This window comes from Musca autumnalis, unplaced genomic scaffold, assembly GCF_047663935.1.
Source record: "Musca autumnalis isolate F117 unplaced genomic scaffold, ASM4766393v1 scaffold_1, whole genome shotgun sequence".
Taxonomy (NCBI): domain Eukaryota; kingdom Metazoa; phylum Arthropoda; class Insecta; order Diptera; family Muscidae; genus Musca; species Musca autumnalis.
In genome coordinates, this window is record NW_027411644.1 from 138097935 (window position 1) to 138123374 (window position 25440).

Here is a 25440-nt window from a genome sequence, read left to right on the forward strand (position 1 = left end):
AACAAAATGTACACTTGGTACCATGTTACAAAAAAATGCAACCCTGTGTGTGAAATTTACGAAGATGAGCAAAGAGGAGACAAAAAATCGTAAGACAAGTCCCTTAAATGTAAAACAGCACTTAGTTGCAGAGCAAACTATTTCTGTGCTCTCAAAACAACCGAATTTGCAACAAGATAACACTGAAAATAAGCACCAAAGTGTCAGAAGAAAATTTGGAACTCCGCAACAACCACAGAGACAGATTCACCCCATACAAAATTATAAGTGTGTTTGTGATTTATTCGTCGTGTAAAATTAATAGCAACAAGCTGAATTATATAGCCAAATTTGGAGGTTTAACTCTAGCACGAACAAGCCAATTCGTTCGGAAATACCAATAAAAATAATCACCATAGTGTCGGAAGAAAATTTGATATGCTGCAACCATAACAAAGGCAAATGCCAACCCAACAAAATTCTAAGACTGTTTTTTAAAAGCTCAGAACCAGTAACAAACATACTATCATCCAGCCATAACCAGTGTCGGATATCATCCAGAAATCAAAATTGAAGAAGCGAAATTTTTATAGCACTAACCGTGCAAACATCCCCAGACAAAGAGAAGTCTAATGTTCACCACCGTAGTCATCCATAACATATTCTATAGAGTGCCATAAACAAGGAGCCCGTATTCTTCATTGCAGCAGTCCGCACCATATTCCATAAGAGGAAATCATCATTCACAATAAAAGCCGAATTTACACATCTACTTTCATCCACCACCATCCCATCATTCAAAGGCTAAGCTCATCATTTTACACATCACCAACAAACAATTATTGTCCGTCCGAATTCATCAATAAAGCTGAAAACACATACAACGTTTGAGTAAAGTTTTGCGTTGAGCGTTGACAAAAAACAACAACAACAGGGCGACGCCGACACCAAAGTCCGGCGTTTTTGTGTTTGCCGGCATATATTTCAAATGAATTTGAATTTTCGGCATCATGCCCAACAGTGTAAAAACGGCCAAAACGACACAAAACTTTATCCAAACGTTGTATGTGTTTTCAGTTTAACTGCAGCCATTCAAGTCTGGTAATTTAGGAAGAAAGCAATTCAAGCCATTTGTTTACTTGGTAAACACCTCTAAGTACAAAGCAAAACTGTGTCCGAGTGATAGTCCAGATATTATGAGAATTTTTAGACCATGTTATGGGGATTAGGAAATTAATTCCTAAACTTCTAACAGTTCATTATCTTGCTGATGAGGAGTTAAGCTCCATATTTTAAACGTATAATTTATCAATGAGTTTACATGCCTTTCATTTAAACTAGTTATTAATGAAATTTCATCATACACATATAATGTTTACATTTTAACTAAATTATATAAAATTCATTATAAATAATTTGATGAATAGAATTCCAACCCTCATTAAAAATTATTTCGATATTAAGACGTTATTAGATAAGGATATTTTTAAACCAAAAACAAATTTGATCTTAATGCTTATGAATTGAATATATTTAATAACATAAACCAATGTTCACAGAGCTTTAGTTCGTTCATGTAGATAGGCCTGAGTTCGGCATATAATAATCCTTTTTTATAGCGCTATAACAGGGGAATAGTTCTCTTATTAGGTGATTACAGGGTTCACCAAGAACTAAGGTTTTGTTTAGGGGTAATATAATTTTTTGGAATTGATGAAATGATTTAAAACATATTTGTTTAGGTAAATAAGTAAGAATAGCTGAAATATTTTATGAAATAAAATGAATATTTTGTATTTTGAAATTAAGCTTCTCGTGTAGTGGAAATAATCGAGATGAATATGTAGGGTCAACGGTAGGTATTTGGTGATGTGAAGACAGAAATTTAGTATATTTAGGGGTAATCCTAAAATTTAGGCCCACGATTGCCATGGTCAGGTTATTGGTGAGTAACCGTGGGAGGGAGCCAGTAGGAAAACAACACCCTGATTACATTTCGCCTACTATTAAATTTTCACAATGGATTGGTTGTCTGGTTGATGAAATGAATGATTAAGTGACATATTGATTAAAAGGAATTTAGAGAACATGATTTGTAGCCCCCAATTTTTTTCTTTTGTTCTGTGTTTGGCATTTTTAATACACTGGTTCAATGTAGTAAAAAATTGACCGCGATGATCTTCTCACATTTGCATGCAAGAACACCCGCCCTAATGCCGACGAGCTCAAGCCGCACTCCAAATGAAAAGTAGCCAGTGTAGCAGCAGACGTGGGCAGCTAATTCAAGCTGAATCGTGACAGTTAATTAATTTATAACTGGCGCTCAGCGTAGGGTATACGAATCGAAAATATAGTCTAATTTCGAGATCTTTCAGATCACAGGATTTGGCTAATCAAATACATTTTCAGATCAATCATGTCATTCAATGACAACGTCCGAACCTGATAAGCTTCCACAGGGAGTTTAAACTGGTTTGCGTTTTTTAAACCGTTTAGAAAATTTTCTAAACACACATTTCGTTGTGGTAGTGAGGAACAGTTAGAGATTCTAGTTGAAGAGTTTGAAATAAAAATGTTGTGGGCTAGTACTCGGCCTAATAGTTTGTTAGTCCAAAATAGATATAGAATTGTCTGTCTTGTTGCAACAAATCATGTTTTTCGTGATTCGATAGTTCAGTAATGGCTATATTATACCATATGCTTTTTCACATGTATGACATCAGCTGGTCTGTATATTAGTATACCCAGAGAGACAACATACATGTGAAAAAGCATATGGTGTAATATAGCCATAAGTCTTGTAGGTCTAGTGTTTAGGCAAACTGATTGCGACTGAGTTTATCGTTCACAGGTAGTTTGTTTTGGGAAGCCCACTGATGACAGTTAAGTCGTTAGATGAGGCGCCCATGGAAGGCTAATCAAAGGGACAGTTTTTCAAGTTACTTCAAATCTTCTTGTTTCTCTCCAACAAAATGAACAAAGAAAGCAAAAAAACATCAACCCAACAATCCATTTTTTCTTTATATAAAAAGCTTTTATTTCACCAACCAAATACCGTACCTACTGTAAACATCTGGAAAGGAAAGCCGAGACGTGTAAAAGGTAGGTTAAATTCGAGTCCTTTCATTGCTTACTAAAACCACCCTTTTTAGCAGTTTTCATTTTACATTACATAGTTTTGATTATCCATTTTCATTTTTATCATTCATTTTACAGTACATAATTTTGATTATCCATTTTCTTTTTTTAATTCATTTTTTTATTACATAGTTTCGATTAACCGTAGTTTTGATTAACTTTTTTTAATATTCATTTTTCATTACTTAGTTTTGATTACATTTTCTTATTCATATCATTTATATTTCTTTATCAGATTAAAGGTAAGATTTTTAAATTTTTAGTAGTTTGAATTTTCTTCTACTAAAGTTGAAAATTTTCCGATTTAGGGTCGTCGCCATTAAGACATTTGTTTTTCTGATTGTGTTAAAAAGACGGCAGGAGGAGTTTGATAGGCTCAAACTACCGATTGCTTGTTCTTCATTAAAAATATCTAGACTTGAAATAGTAGCTAGATATTATATGTTTGTTTTCACGTACACACAGGGTGTACACAGAACTGGACTACCTGTACCCGAAAGACTGGTCTTCATTTCAGCTCGAGGTTGATTTGGAGTACCTTAAGGTTGGTAGGGGCGAGTAGTCTGGAGAGCCATCGGACGGCAGCGCTCAACCTGGAGTTGGAGCATTTTCCGTAGGACTTATTGTTGTCTGGTTGTCGATTTCCCAGTATATGTTTAGAAAGCCGTTCTATGCTTATCTAATGATATACCGAAGAGGCCTCGAACAACTTTTTGAGGAAATTCTGACCGACAACAACCACTCGCTACGTTTGACAGCATACTCCATAGAACCATAGGAGTAGGCGAAGAGAACTGAAGAGCCTATCGAAGTTCTATTTATTTTATTTTTTTCCCAGCCAAGACTTTTTCGAATTTTATTCGAACCAAATTTTACCTGGACTTACCAACATTAATACCGATTTTTGTCAGTTATTCCCTTTTTTGCTGTCGACGTGAAGTATCGGAAAATTGATACTTAAAACCTGTCGAACGTCGGTCGTATTTTTCTTGAGGTTCAGACTCGTCTCGAGGTATCAGACTCGTTCCAAGACAAAATCAAAAATGGAGAATACAAACCAAATCAATCTACCCCAGTAACTACAACAGCTTCCACATTAGCTATGACAACTACAACAGCTAGTCAATCAACACCTTCAGCAACTACTTATGCTGATAGAAATGCTTTTACTACTGATGGATTCGTCCTTAATACAACTACGTCAAGACCAGCCACAATATCGTCTGGTTCAGATTTTCATGGTTTTGAACAAAGCCAACAGTTAACGCAAAATGCTTCAATTAATGCACTAGATTTTATGAGTGAAACAGCTAAAACAGTTATTCAAGATTACATACAAAATCGTCGGCAAAATGAATCAGTTGCTAACTCACAAAATGAAACCAATATAGCTCGAGAAGGACTTCGTCACATGGAACTATTGAAGTCGATCGAAACTTTAATTCCATCAATTGTACAGTCCACGATTACCAGTTTATTTCAACAGTATGCCAGCGAAAATTTAAACGCAAATGTATTGGATAACCGTCAATAAGTAGAACGCAGATCACAACCAAATGTGCCATATCCAACTAATTTGCGAAATCAACATAATCAACCAGCAATAACATCGACTAATATGAATCCAACAAATCCTCATCAATCTATGAATAATAAGAATACAGCAAATTTTCCGAATTATAATAGATCTAATCAACCTTCGAATAACGCAAATCCGACAAATTTTTTGAATCGCAATTTACCGAATACGAATTTTCCGCCACCATCGGTTAATCGGGTACGTTATTTTCAAGCAAATTCAGCTTTGATTAATCAGAATTTAGGAATATATTCTGGGAATCAGTACGATTATAATCCATATGCACCCGCTAGACAAAATAACGATTTATTTCATGAGATTGAACAACAGTTTAGAGCAAATTTAACTCAACAACACGCAGATGTGAGCCAAGTTAGAAATATACAACCTTATCATTCTGAACATTCCGTAGATAATTTTCGACGTATAGACAAGTGGGGTCTTAAATTCGACGGAACTTCGAAAACACCTAGCGTAGAAGATTTTGTTTTTAGAGTAGAGATTCTTAGAGCAGATTATAATTGTCCTTGGTCCGAAGTGCTTAGGAATTTTCATCACTTTTTGAGTGGTCCAGCTTTAGAGTGGCTTTGGGATTATGGAAGGATGCATACTTATATTTCAGATTGGGCTAGTGTAAAAGATGCTTTGGATAAGAATTTTCATAGATTTGAGAGTGACTTTGACATTCAAAGGAAGACTTTAGATAGAAGACAGATGAATAGACAGCGGAATCCTATGCGAATGCATATATGGTTAGGATGGTCGTAGAGAAAATCTGATTAGACAGAAACTCATTTTATTACAAAATAAAACGAATTAGGCCCAGAAATTTTTGCATCTTTTGCATATTCTGCATATCATGCATATTTTGACATATTTTTACATATCTGCATAAAATGAGCATATGCAAAAATATACTCAAGGATTTGTGGTCCAAATATCCCACCGAAATGGCTGAAATGTGGTATTAAGTCTTCGTTAGGGGTATGAAACTTTACACCTGAAATTTGTCCGCATGGACAATATAGCATATATCATATAGCCACCAAAGAACGGTACCTCCCGATTTTCGGTAGTTTGAAAGTTATAGCCTCAACATCCCACCGAAATTACTGAAAATTGGTAATTAGTCTTCGTTGCGGGTACAAAACACTCCACCTGAAATTTGTCGGCATAGGTCCACGTCTTCATATAGCCCCCATAGAATGGGACCTCCCGATTTTCGGTATTTTTAAGGTTGAGGCCTCAATATCCCACCGAAATGACTGAAATTTGGCATTTTGTCTTCGTTGTGGGTATAAAACGTTGCACCTGAAATTTGTCGGTATAGGTCCACGTCTTCATATGGCCCCATAGAATGGGACCTCCCGATTTTCGGTATTTTGAAGGTTGTGCCCTCAGTATCCCTCCGAAATGGCTGAAATTTGGTATTAAGTCTTCGTTGGGGGTATAAAACTTTCCACCTGAAATTTATCGGTATAGGTCCACGTCTTCATATAGGTTGTGCCCTCAATATCCCTCCGAAATGGCTGAAATTTGGTATTAAGTCTTCCTTGGGGGTAAAAAACTTTCCACCTTAAATTTGTCGATTTAGGTCCAGGCCTTCATATTGCCCCCATAGAACGATACCTCCCCATTTTCGGTATTTTGAAGGTTGTGGCTGTGGTTATACATTTCTCTATTTCATTGACTTGTCTGAAGAGAATTGTAAACAGAAAAATTTTACACACAGACATTTTTGCACCTATTATTAAAATTTTTGTTGCATAAGAAAATATGTAAAATGCATAAATTTTGCATATGCAAAAATTTATGCATTTTGCCTAATTTTGCATATGTCATATGTTTCGATTGCAATGTAATCAGAAGCCAAAAATAGGCCCAGTCCCAAAATTTGACATGAATCGGACCACAAATAGGGGTTGCATAAAATTCCGCTGTCTTCAAGGATTAATCGACAGTTTCTTGTTTGGGAGATGGATGTTTAGATTTCGTTGAGAAAGCAAAGCTAGTCATTTTTCCGTATAAGTCAATCATAAGAACAGCCGACGGTAAAGCTAACCAAATTCTAGGTCGTGTTAGGTCAGTAATACATTTCAATGGACGTTCGAAATCAATAGATTTTTATTTGGTTCCGTCATTGAAAATGCCACTTTTCATGGGAATTGATTTCATCAAAGAATTTAACCTGATTAGATTTGAAGTCAATAGTTTAGCTACAACAGAAGATAGTGCAGAAGACGTTTCCGAGGTTTACCTCGTATGCATATTTTAAATGACAGACAGAAAACTATTTTAGAACAAACCAAATCTTTGTTTCCATGTTTTTTAAAGAAAGGTCTAGGAAAGACATCACTTGAAGTACACAATATAGACACCGGTAACGCTGTACCTGTGAAAGAGAAACACTTTCCGATTTCACCAGGGGTTCAAAAACGTATGTATGGGGAATTGGATAGGATTCTTTCACTGGGAGTCATCGAACCGAGTGAGAGTCCATGGAACAATAGAGTTACGTTTGTACAGAAAGGGGAAAAAGTTAGAATTTGTTTAGACGCTCGTAAGCTTAACGATCTCACAGTGAAAGACGCCTATCCTCTTCCCCATATAGAAGGTTTATTAAGTCGTTTAGGAGATACTCATTTTATCTCGAGTATAGATCTCAAAGATTCCTTCTGGCAAATTCCTTTGTCAGAAGCATCGAGAGAAAAGACAGCGTTCACAGTACCAGGACGGCCCCTGTACCATTTTACGGTCATGCCTTTTGGGCTGTGCAACGCGGCCCAAAGGTTATGCCGTCTTATGGACAGGGTCGTACCTGCGCGGTTGAGGGAAAAGATCTTCGTATACTTAGTCGATTTTCTCGTGGTGTCACCAACATTTGAAGAACATATTTCTTTGTTAACTGAAATAGCTAATTGTTTAGACGACGCCGGTCTTACTATAAACGTTAATAAGTCCAAATTTTGCTGTAAGGAATTGAAATACTTAGGATAAATAGTTGGAGGAGGTTTACTAAAACCCGACCCCGAAAAGGTTGGGGCAATAGAAAAATTCAGTTATCCAACTACAGTTAAGCAAGTCAGAAGTTTTCTAGGAACCACTGGATGGTACCGAAGATTCATTCGGGATTACGCGACCATCACAGCCCCAATTACGGAGACCTTGAAAAAGGCGAAAAAATTTTAATTTTCTGACGAAGCGAAAATTTCTTTCGACAAGCTAAAGGCATGCTTCATTAATAGTCCAGTGTTAGCACAACCCGATTTGGATCGCACATTTTTTATTCAGTGTTAGCACAACCCGATTTTGATCGCACATTTTTTATTCAGTCCGATGCATCTGATGTAGGAGTAGGGGCGGTAATTTTTCAAGAAGATTCAGATGGAGGAGAACATCCGATCGCTTATTTTTCAAAAAAAATTAACGACAGCTCAAAGAAATTACTCTGTAACGGAGCGCGAATGCTTAGCGGTGGTGTTAGCTATAAAGCTTTTTAGACCGTACATAGAGTTAACGAACTTCGTAGTGATAACTGATCATTCAAGTCTAAAGTGGCTTATGTCACAAAAGGATTTATCCGGACGTTTAGCTAGGTGGAGCTTACAACTCCAATGTTTTACTTTTGAAATCAGGCATCGCAAGGGAACGCAAAACATTGTACCCGACATGTTGTCACGATATGCCTTAGATGAAATAGAAATGAACAATGAAGTCTTTATTATTTGGAATCCCCAGCTTTTAATTCTGAGGACTACAAGAATCATAGGGAATCGATTTTAAAGGAGAAAGAGATGTTACCAGATTTAAGGATAGTGGACCAATATGTTTACAAAAGGACAATACCATATAGCGGTGATGCGAATCAAGAAGCTCACTCGTGGAAACTCTGGGTTCCCACTGAGATGACACAAGACCTCATAGCTCGAGCGCATAAGCCACCAAAAACCTCACATGGAGGAATAGCCAAAACTATACGGAGATTGAGAGAATACTTTTATTGGCCACACATGAATGTACAGGTTAGAGATTTTATAAATAGATGCGATACTTGCAAAGAATCGAATCCATCCAATTTAATTTTACGACCTCCAATGGGACGTGAAGCGGAAGTAGGAAGACCGTTTCAACGGTTATATATAGATTTCTTGGGACCTTATACTAGATCCAAGAAAGGAAATTGTTTTATCTTTATAGCGATGGATTACTTTTCCAAATACGTATTTCTAAAACCGATGGCTAAAGCAAATGCCAAAAACGTCGTCAACTTTTTGATTCAAGAAATATTCTATAAATTTGGATGTCCAGAAACGATTGTTTATGACAATGGCGTACAGTTCGTTAGTAAAGAATTTGGCGATCTAATCCAGACGTTCGGTATAAAACATATCAGAACAGCGCGTTAACCAATCGGTTCTCGCAGCCATAAGGTCATATTTGACTGATAACCAACAAGATTGGGGCTTGCACCTTTGCTAAATTGAATGTGCACTTCGTTCGTCATTACACACAGCAATTGGAGCTACGCCACATTTTAACCAACAACCAACATGATAACATATGCTTCGGCATATAAACTTGCCAGGAAACTTGATCTGCTAGAAGATGCAGAAAATCGAATAGAACCCCGTCATGACTTTTTAGAGATAATACGAGAGGGCGTAAAAAAGAATTTACACCATACATTTGGAAAAAAATGCTAAAAGATACAATGTTCGATGCAAAGAAACAAGATTCTTAATAGGTCAAGAAATTTTTAGAAGGAATTTCCAATTGTCTGATTTTTCGAAGCAAATATCTGCTAAATTGTGCAAACGGTTCATAAAATGCTGAATAGCTAGAAAAGTCGGCAACAATCTTTACGAAGTCGAAAATTTACAAGGAAAATCTCAAGGAGTCTTCCATGCTAAAGTTTTGAAAGCATAATATTACTCCAAAGACCCGTTTTATGACGCTTATGGTAGATCTAAATCTAGAGATTTATCATATCAGCAAATTGTGTTTGCTGATATGATAAACCTTTCATAACTAATTTTGGATGTGTGTACGGTGTTCCAGGTATGGTGACACGTTTACAGGCAAGTTTACGCTACGTCATCCAATAATGCCGATATTTGCAGACAATAATTGCAATACAACCGTGCAATTCGTCATGCAATTATCTGAAGTTGGTTGCAGTTCACAGGTCTAAACAGGAAACTGTCAAAGCTGTGAGTGCCCAGCCAACTTCACTTTCTTTCCCTTTTTGCAATTTGGTGATGATGACATGGAGCGGAGTTGGACTGAGTCGAGGAATTCATAATTAGAATCACGTCACACCACAAGCCAATGATTCCAGAAAACTGAAGACTTTTTTATTTACCAAATTTCCTTTGGAAATTGCTGAAGACGCTCATCCAGTAATTAATTTCCCTAACGAGGGAGCACAATTAAAAAAGAGGATCCACAAATAATTGGTCCCAATCTCAGCGTGTCTCCAGTGTCCACCAAATCTCAGCGAGTTTTCTACATTCTGTCACCGGCAATGCCGATATTTGTTTTTGCCGCTTATCTACCACTTCAAAAACCAACCAGCCCAACACCTGCAGCCAACCGTATTTTTTTGTGAGTAAGTCAAAGAGCAGACTCGGAAGTGTCCACACAAAAGAACTGTCTCAGTCAGCAGCCGCCAGATGAATGTTTGGAAAGACAGTTTTGAGGCCCCAAACCAACGTGAATAGAGTTCATAAAGTTAGTGGCGTCTCAGAAAAGTAATTATATTTGGTAGCCATTCATGCATCAAATACGCGTTTTTATTACTAGTGGCATCAATATTCATTGGCATCACTATTAGTACAAGAGCATAATTTAATTCGATCAGCTGTTTATTGTGTTCAGAGAAGTGATAGAAGAGCAAAAGCAAAAGAACAAAGAAACGAAAACAAAAGGAACATATATTCTGCTCGCCCAACAATAACTGATAAATATATTGAAACACACGAGAAAGTGGGAAAGCAAGCAGCCAAGACTTAGTTGCAGAGCAAACTATTTCGGTGCTCTCAAAACAACACAATTTGCAACAAGATAACACTGAAAATCCCGCGGAAGCGGGTTCTTTCGTACCGGATTGACCCGGAACAACACAAAACCAAGGTTCCGGCCAGCGGCTGCCACCTCAGTGTGTACATGTTCGTATTTGTTTCGTTTTTCTGTATTGGGAGCAGCATATCCCGGAATGCCTGCTCCGAATTCTATTGGTCCGAGCCGGGACGGAGGAAAACCCAGTACCAATATATCTGTGCTCAGTTTGTCACATCCGCATCTTCACCCACATCCAACCTTCGGTGAGATGCAATAGATGTCAGGAGTGGGTGCATCTAAGGGGTTGCTCCGGAATCGTCCACGTGAGGGACTACGACAGGGACTATGTTGCTGCATGCTGTGTGAACACAGTCCCCAGTGAGTCGTCGTCGGATTACGAGACTCCCTCGTCGTCTGATTACGAAACTCCCCCGCAGTCCCCTCGACAACAACCGCACACGCAGCCTTTAACACCAGCCGTTGTTGTCCCAATCCCCGAAAATGCAGCCTTTTTGCAATTGAATTGCAATGGACTCCGAGGTAAGATCGAGGAGATAGTAGATTTTATGAGTCGGAAGAACATTAAGGTCGCGGCGGTGCAGGAAACCAAGCTGAACAACAACCACAGCTTAGAGCATTGTGATGGTTACAATGTTCTGAGGAAAGATCGCACCAGAAGTGGAGGTGGGGGATTGGCTTTCCTATTGCACCAGTCTGTCCAATACAGACCTATCTCGCTTGAGCCTGTCTCTAATGACCTGTACATGGAATGTATGGGGGTAGCAGTCAGGTGTGGAGCTGCCGAGATAGAGTTGCTGAATGTATACATCCCGCCGAGAAATAGCTGTATCCCTGATTATAGGCCTGACATTAGCCCGCTCTTGCAAGGTCATAATCGTCCGGTCCTGGGGGATTTTAATGCGCATCATGAGATGTGGCATTCGGCCCTCGGAAACGACCAGAGAGGTACAGCGCTGGCTGAGCAGATTGATAGCTCTACGTTTTGCACGGTCAATGAGGACGCTCCTACCAGAATTAGAGGAGAGTGTAACAGTTCGCCTGACATAACCATCGTGTCACCTGGTCTGACAAATGACCCGTCATTTCCCTTGGATCAGACCATCTCCCCATAATTGTCTCCATTAGCAGACCACCGGACTTCATCACCTCTGGACGCCGCACGTTCGTCAATCATAAAAAAGCTGATTGGCCGAGTTTCAGAGAGTTCACCAATCACCGCTTCAGAGAATTGCCCAATCCTTCTGATGTTCGGGTAGCGGAAAGGACGTTCCGGGACATCATCACTGCTGCAGCCGCTCGCCATATCCCTGCTGGTCGAATACCCGAAGTAAGACCAAATTTCCCAGCAGAGGCGACGGGATTAGCAAATGAGCGTGATGAGCTTCGTCGTATCAACCCCAATGACCCCACAATCTGGGAGCTGACACTGGAAGTTAACAGGCTGGTCGGCGAGCATAAGCGGAACAAATGGTTAAATCATCTGAAGAGCTGCAACATTGGAGCCGGTGTGAACACAGTCCCCAGTGAGTCGTCGTCGGATTACGAGACTCCCTCGTCGTCTGATTACGAAACTCCCCCGCAGTCCCCTCGACAACAACCGCACACGCAGCCTTTAACACCAGCCGTTGTTGTCCCAATCCCCGAAAATGCAGCTTTTTTGCAATTGAATTGCAATGGACTCCGAGGTAAGATCGAGGAGATAGTAGATTTTATGAGTCGGAAGAACATTAAGGTCGCGGCGGTGCAGGAAACCAAGCTGAACAACAACCACAGCTCAGAGCATTGTGATGGTTACAATGTTCTGAGGAAAGATCGCACCAGAAGTGGAGGTGGGGGATTGGCTTTCCTATTGCACCAGCCTGTCCAATACAGACCTATCTCGCTTGAGCCTGTCTCTAATGACCCGTACATGGAATGTATGGGGGTAGCAGTCAGGTGTGGAGCTGCCGAGATAGAGTTGCTGAATGTATACATCCCGCCGAGAAATAGCTGTATCCCTGATTATAGGCCTGACATTAGCCCGCTCTTGCAAAGTCATAATCGTCTGGTCCTGGGGGATTTTAATGCGCATCATGGGATGTGGCATTCGGCCCTCGGAAACGACCAGAGAGGTACAGCGCTGGCTGAGCAGATTGATAGCTCTACGTTTTGCACGGTCAATGAGGACGCTCCTACCAGAATTAGAGGAGAGTGTCACAGTTCGCCTGACATAACCATCGTGTCACCTGGTCTGACAAATGACCCGTCATTTCCCTTGGATCAGACCATCTCCCCATAATTGTCTCCATTAGCAGACCACCCGACTTCATCACCTCTGGACGCCGCACGTTCGTCAATCATAAAAAAGCTGATTGGCCGAGTTTCAGAGAGTTCACCAATCACCGCTTCAGAGAATTGCCCAATCGTTCTGATGTTCGGGTAGCGGAAATGACGTTCCGGGACATCATCACTGCTGCAGCCGCTCGCCATATCCCTGCTGGTCGAATACCCGAAGTAAGACCAAATTTCCCAGCAGAGGCGACGGGATTAGCAAATGAGCGTGATGAGCTTCGTCGTATCAACCCCAATGACCCCACAGTCAGGGAGCTGACACTGGAAGTTAACAGGCTGGTCGGCGAGCATAAGCGGAACAAATGGTTAAATCATCTGAAGAGCTGCAACATTGGAGCCGGTATAGGTGAATTGTGGGCAACGGTTAAATCACTCTCGAACCCTGGAAGAAGGGAAGATAGGACCTCAGTCACGTTTGCCGACGTTACGTTGACTGACCCGAAGAGGTGCGCAAGTAATTTCAATCGACAGTTTGTCGAGCATCCCGAGAGTGACAGGGCGACGAGAAGAGTATTACGTCGGGTCAGATCTCTTTCTGCCGAGGATGAACCACCACAATTTACAATGGATGATGTTGCCAATGCCATCAGGAACGCTAAATCATCCAAAGCGTTGAGCCCTGATGGAATCTCCATGGTAATGTTGAAGCAGCTGGATGAGCCGGGAGTCGAGTATCTCACCAAAGTCTTCAACTTGTCGCTAGCCACCCTCGTTGTTCCCGAAGTCTGGAAAATGGGCAGGGTGGTCCCACTACTGAAGCCAGGCAAGGATGCCAGCAAAAGTGAATCGTATAGACCGATTTCGCTTTTGTCGCCCGTAGCAAAGACACTTGAGGTCTTGCTCCTCCCCAGTATCAGAAATAGCTATCAAGTTGCCGATCATCAACATGGATTTCGTAAGCAGCACAGCACGACAACAGCGCTGCACGCCATTGCCACATATATCTGTAAAGGACTCAACCAGAGACGGCCGTGCGATAGAACAGTGATGGTGGCGCTTGACTTATCAAAAGCCTTTGATACAGTCAGGCACTCCACGCTGTTTGAGGACATTGAGCAGACAACCCTCCGGCCAAGCTTGAAACGTTGGATAGTCAACTATATGTGTGGACGCCAGTCGTACGTGGAATTCAGGAATAAGAAGTCCAAACCCCGTAGAGTGAAACAGGGAGTTCCCCAAGGTGGGGTGATATCTCCGGAACTGTTTAACCTCTACCTCTCCTGTATTCCACCCCCTCCAGACGGCATTGAGATCGTGACGTATGCGGATGATTGCACGATCCTGGCGTCGGGTACCTATCCTGATGACATCTGCGAGAGACTGAACAACTATTTAACCGATCTTACCACCTTTTTCCATTCGAGGAATATGCAGATCTTCCCCACAAAATCTACAGCCACCCTGTTCACCACATACACAGCGCAGTTTGGATGTGAGTTGAATGTCGTGGTCGACGGTAGCAGAATTCCGACCACAAACTGCCCTAAAATTTTAGGGGTCACATTCGACACTACATTCACGTCGTGCGCACACGCCACAGCTATCTGCGACAAGTTGAAAAGTAGGAACAAGGTCCTCAAGTCCCTGGCCGGCAGCACTTGGGGTGCAGATAAAGAAACCTTGTTGGCCACGTATAACGCGATAGGTCGGTCTGTGGTAAGCTATGCGGCTCCAGTCTGGTCCCCGAGATTGTGTTATTCGAACTGGAAAAAGATTCAAACTTGCCAGAATGCCGCCCTGAGAACAGCGACAGGGTGCCTCCTCAAATCTTCAGTGGACCATCTACATGAGGAGGCAAAAATTCTTCCTGTAAAGCAACACAATGAGATGCTTTCGTTGCAGTACCTGCTTGGATGTTTCCTTTGAGCCATCCCAATCACCATCTTGTGGGTAGGCCCGGCCCATTCAGGGAGATCAGGAAGGATATCCATTAGGGTGGGGCGATTTGTGTGGAAGCAAAAAAACCTTAATGAGCCCTTCGCGTTTCTGATTCCTGGGATTGAACTGAGCAAAAAAGTCCACTGGACCATATGTCTACGATGAAAATCGAGCCTCCCGATTTTGACTTTAAGTTTTTTATTGAAGTTTTTTGGATATTTTGGAATATAACAGCCAAACCATTGAGATTTTCGATCCAACACAAAGACAAAAATTGTAGCCAAGACAGTAATTGAAAACTCTCTAATACATCGTAAAAGCATTGGAACGCTCCTTCAGGCAGTTTTGGCCTAAAGAATGTGCAAACCTTTCGGAAAATGTCGATAAATGACATTGTGCTACAAAATTTGACCCTAAAAATATTCAAGTGTTCTGACGCAAAATTATATCGTGTTGGGATCCATGGACAACGACAATGCCTTTATTTCGTTTGGGTCACTTCGTTTTATTTTTTTATAACGGTAAAAGTAGTGAAAATCTGGGTTTCTTACATTTTCAAATTTAAACGGGCATATCTTATTTTTTCCACAACGGATTTCTTTTGATTCTACTTCCTTTTAAAGGGGTGAATAATGTCTTTTGAATAAGCTATTATTGTTTTAAATCGGTTAACAAATGCCTAAGTTATAGTGGTTTATGTCTGAAAACCCCCACAAAAAACCTATAAAGGAATTTCTCATAATTTTCAAAATAAATATTGAACAAAACAAAAAAACATTATATTTTTGAAAATTATGAGAATTTCCTTTATAGGTGTTTTGTGGGGGTTTTCAGACATAAACCACTATAACTTAGCCATTTGTTAACCGATTTAAAACAATAATAGCTTATTCAAAAGACATTATTCACCCCTTTAAAAGGAATTAGAATCAAAAGAAATCCGTTGTGGAAAAAATAAGATATGCCCGTTTAAATTTGAAAATGTAAGAAACCCAGATTTTCACTACTTTTACCGTTATAAAAAAATAAAACGAAGTGACCCAAACGAAATAAAGGCATTGTCATTGTCCATGGATCCCAACACGATATAATTTTGCGTCAGAACACTTGAATATTTTTCGGGTCAAATTTTGTAGCACAATGTCATTTATCGACATTTTCCGAAAGGTTTGCACATTCTTTAGGCCAAAACTGCCTGAAGGAGCGTTCCAATGCTTTTGCGATGTATTAGAGAGTTTTCAATTACTGTCTTGGCTACAATGTTTGTCTTTGTGTTGGATCGAAAATCTCAATGGTTTGGCTGTTATATGCCAAAATATCCAAAAAACTTCAATAAAAAACTTAAAGTCAAAATCGGGAGGCTCGATTTTCATCGTAGACATATGGTCCAGTAGACTTTTTTGCTCAGTTCAACCCCAGGAATCAGAAACGCGAAGGGCTCATTAAGGTTTTCAAATCGCCCCGGCCTAATATCCATGCTCTAGAGGGAGAGGTCCAACGATACAGGAGAGAACACCTAGATCAACAAGCATATCAAGCAGGATTAAATAGCATTCAACGGACGCAGTTGCCAAGGCCTTAAGCAATTATAGTGTGAATAAAGTACTCGGAGTACATCCTCCATCTATCGCAGCTGAGGAGCGTCAGATGCCACGACAAACCAGAGTAGTTTTGGGTCAACTACGCTCGGGATATTGCAGTCGCCTAAATTCGTATTGGGCGGAAATCGATCGCGCCGTGCAAGACATATGCCCAGTATGCTGCATGGGCCCGCACGACACACAACACCTTTTTAACTGCCCCGCCAAACCTACCCATCTAACTCCAGTGGATCTGTGGCTACATCCCATCGAAGCAGCCACTTTTCTGGAACTGGAGATAGACCCAGAGCCAGATTGAACAGAGGAACGAACAAATAAATATAACAAAAACACTGTTACAACAACAAAATAAGCACCAAAGTGTCAGAAGAAAATTTGGAACTCCGCAACAGCCACAGAGACAGATTCACCCCATACAAAATTATAAGTGTGTTTGTGATTTATTCAACGTGTAAAATTAATAGCAACAAGCTGAATTATATAGCCAAATTTGCAGGTTTAACTCTAGCACGAACAAGCCAATTCGTTCGGAAATACCAATAAAAATAATCACCATAGTGTCGGAAGAAAATTTGATATGCTGCAACCATAACAAAGGCAAATGCCAACCCAAAAAAATTCTAAGGCTGTTTGTTTTTTTAAAGCTCAGAACCAGTAACAAACATACTATCATCCAGCCAAAACCAGTGTCGGATATCATCCAGAAATCAAAAGTGAAGAAGCGAAATTTTTATATCACTAACCGTGCAAACATCCCCAGACAAAGAGAAGTCTAATGTTCACCACCGTAGTCAACCATAACATATTCTATAGAGTGCTATGAACAAGGAGCCCGTATTCTTCATTGCAGCATTCCGCACCATATTCCATAAGGTGTTAAGAGGAAATCATCATTCACAATAGAAGCCGAATTTACACATCTACTTTCATCCACCACCATCCCATCATTCAAAGGCTAAGCTCATCATTTTACACATCACCAACAAACAATTATTGTCCGTCCGAATTCATCAATAACTGCAGCCATTCAAGTCTGGTAATTTAGGAAGAAAACAATTCAAGCCATTTGTTTACATGGTAAACACCTGTAAGTACAAAGCAAAACTGTGTCCGAGTGATAGTCCAGATATTATGAGAATTTTTAGACCATGTTATGGGGATTAGGAAATTAATTCCTAAACTTCTAACAGTTCGTTACCTTGCTGATGAGGAGTTAAGCTCCATATTTTAAACGTATAATTTATCAATGAGTTTACATGCCTTTCATTTAAACTAGTTATTAATGAAATTTCATCATACACATATAATGTTTACATTTTAACTAAATTATATAAAATTCGTTATAAACAATTTGATGAATAGAATTCCAACCCTCATTAAAAATTATTTCGATATTAAAACATTATTAGATTTTACGATAAGGATATTTTTAAACCAAAAACATATTTGATCTTAATGCTTATGAATTGAATATATTTAATAACATAAACCAATGTTCACAGAGCTTTAGTTCGTTCATGTAGATAGGCCTGAGTTCGGCATATAATAATCCTTTTTATAGCGCTATAACAGGGGAATAGTTCTCTTATTAGGTGATTACAGTGTTCACCAAGAACTAAGGTTTTGTTTAGGGGTAATATAACCCAACCAAAAAACGATTTTTTTTTGGAATTGATGAAATGATTTAAAACATATTTGTTTAGGTAAATAAGTATGAATAGCTGAAATATTTTATGAAATAAAATGAATATTTTGTATTTTGAAATTAAACTTCTCGTGTAGTGGAAATAATCGAGATGAATATGTAGGGTCAACGGTAGATATTTGGTGGTGTGAATACAGAAGTTTAGTCTATTTAGGGGTAATCCTACTTAGGCCCAGGATTGCCATGGTCAGGTTATTGGTGAGTAACCGTGGGAGGGAGCCAGTAGAAAAACAACACCCTGATTACTTTTCGCCTACTATTAAATTTTCACTATGGATTGGTTGTCTGGTTGATGAAATGAATGATTAAGTGACATATTGATTAAAAGGAATTTAGAGAACATGATTTGTAGCCCCCAATTTTTCTCTTTTGTTCTGTGTTTGGCATTTTTAATACACTGGTCCAGTGTAGTAAATGATTGACCGCGATGATCTTCTCACATTTGCATGCAAGATAACCCGCCCCAATGCCGACGAGCTCAAGCCTCACTGCAAATGAAAAGTAGCCAGTGTAGCAGCAGATGTGGGCAACTAATTCAAGCTGAATCGTGAAATAAAGAACGAAATCGGCAAGGGTCCGCCTTAACGAGCTATACGCGAAGTCTGACCTTAAATAACGTCAATTAAATCACAAATATTTTCCTATTTTTTTTAAATATATCATAGACACGCAGAGACATTCTATACACAATAAAATGTACAATTTGTATTGCTTATTCCATACATTTTACGGTAATCTTAATATTTCATTGGGGTGTATGTACACTTTTTCCCTATTAATTTTTTAATGTTTATAGCATTTACCGTTAATCGTATTGGCTCTTGATTCATCTTCCTGAGTCTCCCAATTGCCGGAACTTTCGAAGTAGAAGTCAGGTTCGTGTAGTTAATACAAATAACAATGCAATTACAAAATCAACAAAGGGTACTTCTTAAAATCTGTATGGAAATCATTTTCCATAAAAAAAACGATGATTGTAACATTATGTTCTGGAACTTGAGAGAATCTACAAATTTTCACTACGATAACAATTTCCCCTTTACGATATCGAAAAAATTATTAAAAAGCTTTAGATTCTTGCAGTTCTGAAAGAGACATGTTATTTTTGATTTTTGCCTATTACAATGTACAAATAGGTTTGAATTGTATCCTGCCTAGAAACGTATATTTTGATAGACTTCATTACTTAAATTTTTAGCATTATTATTATAACATTCTTTGCTCAAATGCTACCCTTACAATGTATATATCATACAGAAGTCTTTTTTTTAACAAAAATCTGAAAAATATACCATTAGCTACATTTTAGATCTGTTAAAATCAAGAAAATTAATCAATGAACTCTTACAGTACTACAATTGGGGAAGCAACAGAATATTTCAAACCAAGGAATTCAAAGCAAGGAGATTGGTTTATTACAAAATTGTAGATGTTTGAGGAGGGGGAGATATAGATGGTTTGTTTAGTATTATATAATAAAATCTCAATGAAGTAAAAAAGGATTCAAAAAGAATTCTAGAAAGCAAAGATAACGTTTATTAATATAATTTAAAACAACCAAAAATCAATATTCATTTCATGTTTCTTTTAAAAAATAAAGGTTTCATTTAATTTGGAAAAAGTCTCATTTCAATTGTTAGAGGTTTCATTTCAATTGGAAAAGATTTCATTTCAGTTGGAAAAGGTTTAATTTAATTTGTAAAAGGTTTCATTTCCGCTGGAAAAGGTTTCATTTTATCTGGAATTGCTATATATATAAACAATTTAGTTGTAGTATTGGCTATGTCAAATGTAAAATGTTTAGAATTTTTTCTACTTCCTCTACACTAGAAAAACAGTATGAATAAATAACCAGTAAGGAAAGGATCATAGTCGGGCGGGGCCGACTACATGATACCCTACACCACTGTGAATATGTAAAATATAGGAGATATATGTATATCAATTTGAACTGAGTTCTATATAATATAGTACACTTATTACTAGACAAAATGCTGTCACACATTCCAAAGTTCATCAAAATTGGCAAATATAGGGTGTTTGGTACAGCAAATACGTGGCGAAAATATATATGGGAGCTATATCCAAATCTGAACCGATTTCGATATAATTTGGCACATTTATTTTTAGACCGAATTCAGTAGCACAATCCAAATTTCATCAAATTCGGTCGTATATAGCGTGTTTGGTGCAGCAAATACGTCAAATCGGCCGAAAATATATATGGGAGCTATATCTGAACCGATTTCGATATTATTTGGCACATTTATCTATAGACCGAATTCCGTCACGCATTCCAAATTTCATCAAATTTGGGCAGATATGGCGTGTTTGGTGCATCAAATACCTCAAATCGGCCGAAAATATATATGGGAGCTATATCCAAATCTGAACCGATTTCGATATAATTTGGTACATTTATTTATAGACCTAATTCCATCATAAATTCCAAATTTCATCAAAATTGGACAGATATAGCGTGTTTGGTGCATCAAATACCTCAAATCGGCCGAAAATATATATGGGAGCTATATCCAAATCTGAACCGATTTTCACCAAAAGCAATAGCGTTCTTCCGACGGCTAAAAAAATGATCTTGCCCAATTTTCAGCCAAATCGGACAACAAATGCGACCTGTACGTTGCGAACGGTCGGACGGACGGACATGCATAAATCGACTCAGAAAGTGATTCTATGCATATCCCTAGAAGGAACTATGGGTCTATCTCTTTTCCTTATGCATGTTACATACAAATGCACTAACACATAATACCCCTTACTACAGTGTGGTGTAGGTTATAAAAAGGAATAGTGTAAAAACTTACCTCGACCCAAAGTGGTTCTACAGCTTTGGGACATCTTTCGTAAATGCCAATTCCGTGAGAGAAATCAATTACTTCATCTTCAGTTCCATGTATCACCAACACGGGAGATTTTACTTTTGAAACCTTGTCAATGCTGCAATGTGAGAAATTGAATTTAGTTTGAAAACGTTACGATTTCTTTCTTCGAATGATTGTTATTATTATCTATATACTGTGCAATAACGACGTTACAAATTACTTCGAAACATCACAATTGCACATTTTTTTAAAAAAGCATGTGTTTAAACAAACAATTGACAAACTAATAAAATTAAAAAGGACAATTCACAGAAATATACATATTTAAACAATAATTACTAAAATAGTTAGTTTTTATTTATAACGACCCAGCAAAATGTTCGATGACAAATCATAAGTTGAATCAATACATTGTCATGGCATTTTGCACCAGTTCTTGTCATAGCTTCATGCACCAGTGCTTTGTCATAGCATCTTGCACCAGTTCCTTGTCATGGCATTTTACACCAATGCTTTGGATCCGGATTTTCACCAATCAGGAATAACATATTCAGTCCAATTGTGTAATTTATTGGACTACTAAAAATACAATACACATATGATTTCTCTCACCATATGTTATTTTTCTTTATTTTTTATTTAATTTTCAAGATTATATAATATCGTTTTGCCGAAAACATATTTGTCTCCTTCGATGTCGGCAAGATATTTCTTTAAACTTGCGTTCTGTTTTTTCCAACATTCGGTGAATTATGTGCCAATCTCAACGTCATACTCATCATTTGGGAAATCTAACTTATTCTGTAATAGTACCATGTTTTGACGGGTCTAATTTATACTTAGATGTCTTTTCTAAACAGAACGTTTTGTTCCAATTTTGTATGCCATCTTCAACTTGGCCTTTCAGAGTTTTGGCCTTCCCTTGGGTCGTCAAATGGCTCGTATTCATATACCTTTCTGGCGAAGGCATCTTTATCCTTTTTATTAGGTCTGTTTGATAACACAAAATTGTGTACAAACTTTTACAAAATGCTCTTCGTGTATAGTACACATTGACCATCAAAGCTGACAGTCATCGAGGTCTATTTCGTCAATACCAAAGTCTAGCTGAATAATTACTTTCTTAATCTTTAAATAATACTCTATATAGTGTATTTCAAACATTTTTAGCTAGACATAAGTTTTTATTTGCTAGAAAATTGTCTTAACAAAGCGTTGACTGTCAGTTTTGAATGATGGTGTGTACCCGCTTAAAAGAGAATTGAGAAGTATTGCAAGTACTTGCTAATACTTTTTACTTGTGAAGTTATCGAACAGACCTATTATTGGTATGTTCCAGTACTGCAAGAATCTACTAATTTTCACTATTTTTTCGATATCATAATGGATAAAATGATCGTTGTAAAAATTTATTATAAAGTTATACTTCACTTTAATATAGGGCTGCTCATGCAACTACAAACATATTTTGTTATTGTGTTGGTTTTGAAACACAAACATTTTGATAGTTTCCCAACATACCGTTCAGTCTGATTTTATAAAATTTAGGAATTTTTCGTATAAATACATTCTTCAATTACACGGATAAGCTAATAATTAGCATAAACATTCATTATTTTCAAGTTTCGTTTATCCTCCAGTGGCTACACAGGAATTTATAATTCAAATATGATGTTTTTTTCTAGTAATGTTGGTTTGTTGGGTTGTCTTGTGTAATGGAAAAAAATTGTGTCCCAGCCAGCATTTTTTGAAAATTTTAATCAAATTCGAGTATTTTTTGATCCGACTGCACGATTAAAAAGCTGGAATATGAGCTCATTTTCTGATCATAAATGACTCCTTTGTCGGGAGGAAAACGTCGTAACCTCAGGCGACTCTTCTAAACAAATCACAAATGAGTCTTCCTCTGCATTAGTTTCGAGTCATTTTTGACCATTTTCTGATGGAATATTAAGTCTTTTTTGAGTCGTATTTCAATCATTTATTGGTGATTTGTTGATTAATGTGGGGCTATTTTTCGAGTCTTTTTTGAGTCATGTTTATAATCATTTATGAGTCTTTAGGGAGTCATTTATGAGTCATTTTATTAGACGAAATAAATTAAAAGAAATTTCCTTTTATTCTTTTTTGTTTCTTTCCTTTGTTTTGTTGTCTTTTCTGCTTTGTTATGTCTTTTAATTATCCATTATGTTGCGCGGTGGTTAGTATACTGCTTCTTCATTTCACTTGGCAAAACCTGAACATGTGTTGTGTTTGTCTATACCTTTAATATTATACGTTACATTTATATCAAAGTTTTGTAGAAAGTGTATATGAGAATTATTTACAACCAAACAAAAATAAAACAAAACAATCAGTTTTTAATCAAATAACTGTTCAAAATATGATCAGATGATACATAATTATAATCACTTTTCAAACACTGTTTTTTGAGAAATCACATTGCGGAGTCTTTTTAGAGTCCTTATGGCGATCAAAAACTGATTAAGTCGCTTGTATGATCAGAAAGGGACTCGAAAGTGACTCCCTGCAATGATTAAAAAAAGTACAATTTGTAATACAACAACAAATGTGTAGCAATCACAAATAAATCATTGATGTGTTTAAAATGTGACCATTTTTTTATTTATTGTCACATATTAATCATCTGGAAGATTGAAAAATGCTTAATCAAAAAAGGGTCATGCAGGTGTTTGAAAAATGATTATAATTATGTATCTTCTGATCATATTTTGAACTGTTAGGTGATTAAAATCTGATTGTTTTGTTGTAAATAATTCTCATATACACTTTCTACAAAACTTTGATATAAAAGTAACGTATAATATTAAAGGTACAGACAAACACAACACAACAGATTTTGCCAAGTGAAATGAAGAAGCAGTATACTAACCACCGAGCAACATAAAGGATAATTAAAAGACATAATAAAGCAGAAAAGACTATAAAACAAAGGGAAGGAACAAAGAAGAATAAAAAGAAAATTTTTTAATTTATTTCGTCTAACAAAAAAACTCATGAATGACTCCCTAAAGACTCATAAATGATTATAAACATGACTCTAAAAAGACTCGAAAAAGGGTTCCAAATTAATCAACAAAACACCAATAAATGATTGAAATACGACTCGAAAAAGACTTTATATACCATCAGAAAATGGGCAAAAATGACTCGAACCTAATGCAGAGGAAGACTCATTTGTGATTTGTTTAGAAGAGTCGCCTGAGGTTACGTTTTTCCTCCCGACAAAGGAGTCATTTATGATCAGAAAATGAGCTCATATTCCAGCTTTTTAATCGTGCAGTCGGATCGAAAAAGACTCGAATTTGATTAAAAATTTCAACAAATGCTGGCTGGGAAGGGAAAAGTTGAAATGGAAAATCGTTTCACAATTACACAACGTAGGCGATTCTGTTTATATGTAACTGTGAATAAAAGTTCAAAAAGTTTATCATATCAAAATATTTTGTTATAAATATTTTTAAATAAATAAGAAAACCTATCAGGTATGTGATGAAAATCGACTTCGAGCACAAAACGAGTCAAAAAAGGCCACTTTTGATGAGGTGTTGTTGTTGTAACAGTGTTTGTTATTATGTTTGTATGTTCGTTCTTCTGTTCAATCTGGCTCTGGGTCTATCTCCAGTTCCTGGAAAGTGCCTGCTTTGATGGGATGTAACCACAGATCCACTGGAGTTAGATGATTAGGTTTGGCTGGGCAGTTGAAAAGGTGTTTTGTGTCGTGCGGGCCCATGCCACATACTGGGCAGATTTCTTGCACGGCGCGGTCGATTTCCGCCCAATAAGATTTTTGGCGACTGCAATATCCCGAGCGTAGTTGAGCTAAAACTACTCTAGATTGTCGTGGCAGCTGACTCTCCTCAGCTGCAATAATTGGGGGTGTATTTCGAGGACTTTATTCACACTATAATTGCTTAAGGCCTTGGCAACTGCATCCGTGTGAATGCTATTCACACCTGCTTGATATGCATGTAGATCTAGGGGTTCTCTCCTGTATCGTTGGACCTCTCCCTCTAGAGCATGGATATCATTCCTGATCTGCCTGAATACATATGTTTGTTTTGATGAGGTGTGGGAGGATGTTGCGGAGCAATTAAATAGTTTGGTGCACCAACCCGTACAGCAGATGAATTGTCAATTATTGCATATTCCATTTCAAAAAAAGCTAAATTTTTTTTCGCGCTACATCAAAGATTTTTGATACAATCTGCTCAGCCAGCGCTGTACCTCTCTGGTCGTTTCCGAGGGCCGAATGCCACATATCATGATGCGCATTAAAGTCCC

At 38.0% G+C, this 25440-nt stretch overlaps 1 protein-coding gene across 2 annotated transcripts in view; it reads right to left on the bottom strand.

Moving 5' to 3' along the window:
• LOC141386963 (alpha/beta hydrolase domain-containing protein 17B) overlaps positions 1-25440 on the bottom strand; it is a 388243-nt gene that overhangs the window by 278543 nt on the left and 84260 nt on the right. For both annotated transcript variants that reach the window (XM_073955887.1, XM_073955895.1), the window contains exon 4: positions 21118-21250. In XM_073955887.1, the coding sequence (XP_073811988.1) occupies positions 21118-21250 (133 nt within the window). The remainder of the gene's footprint in view (positions 1-21117; positions 21251-25440) is intronic.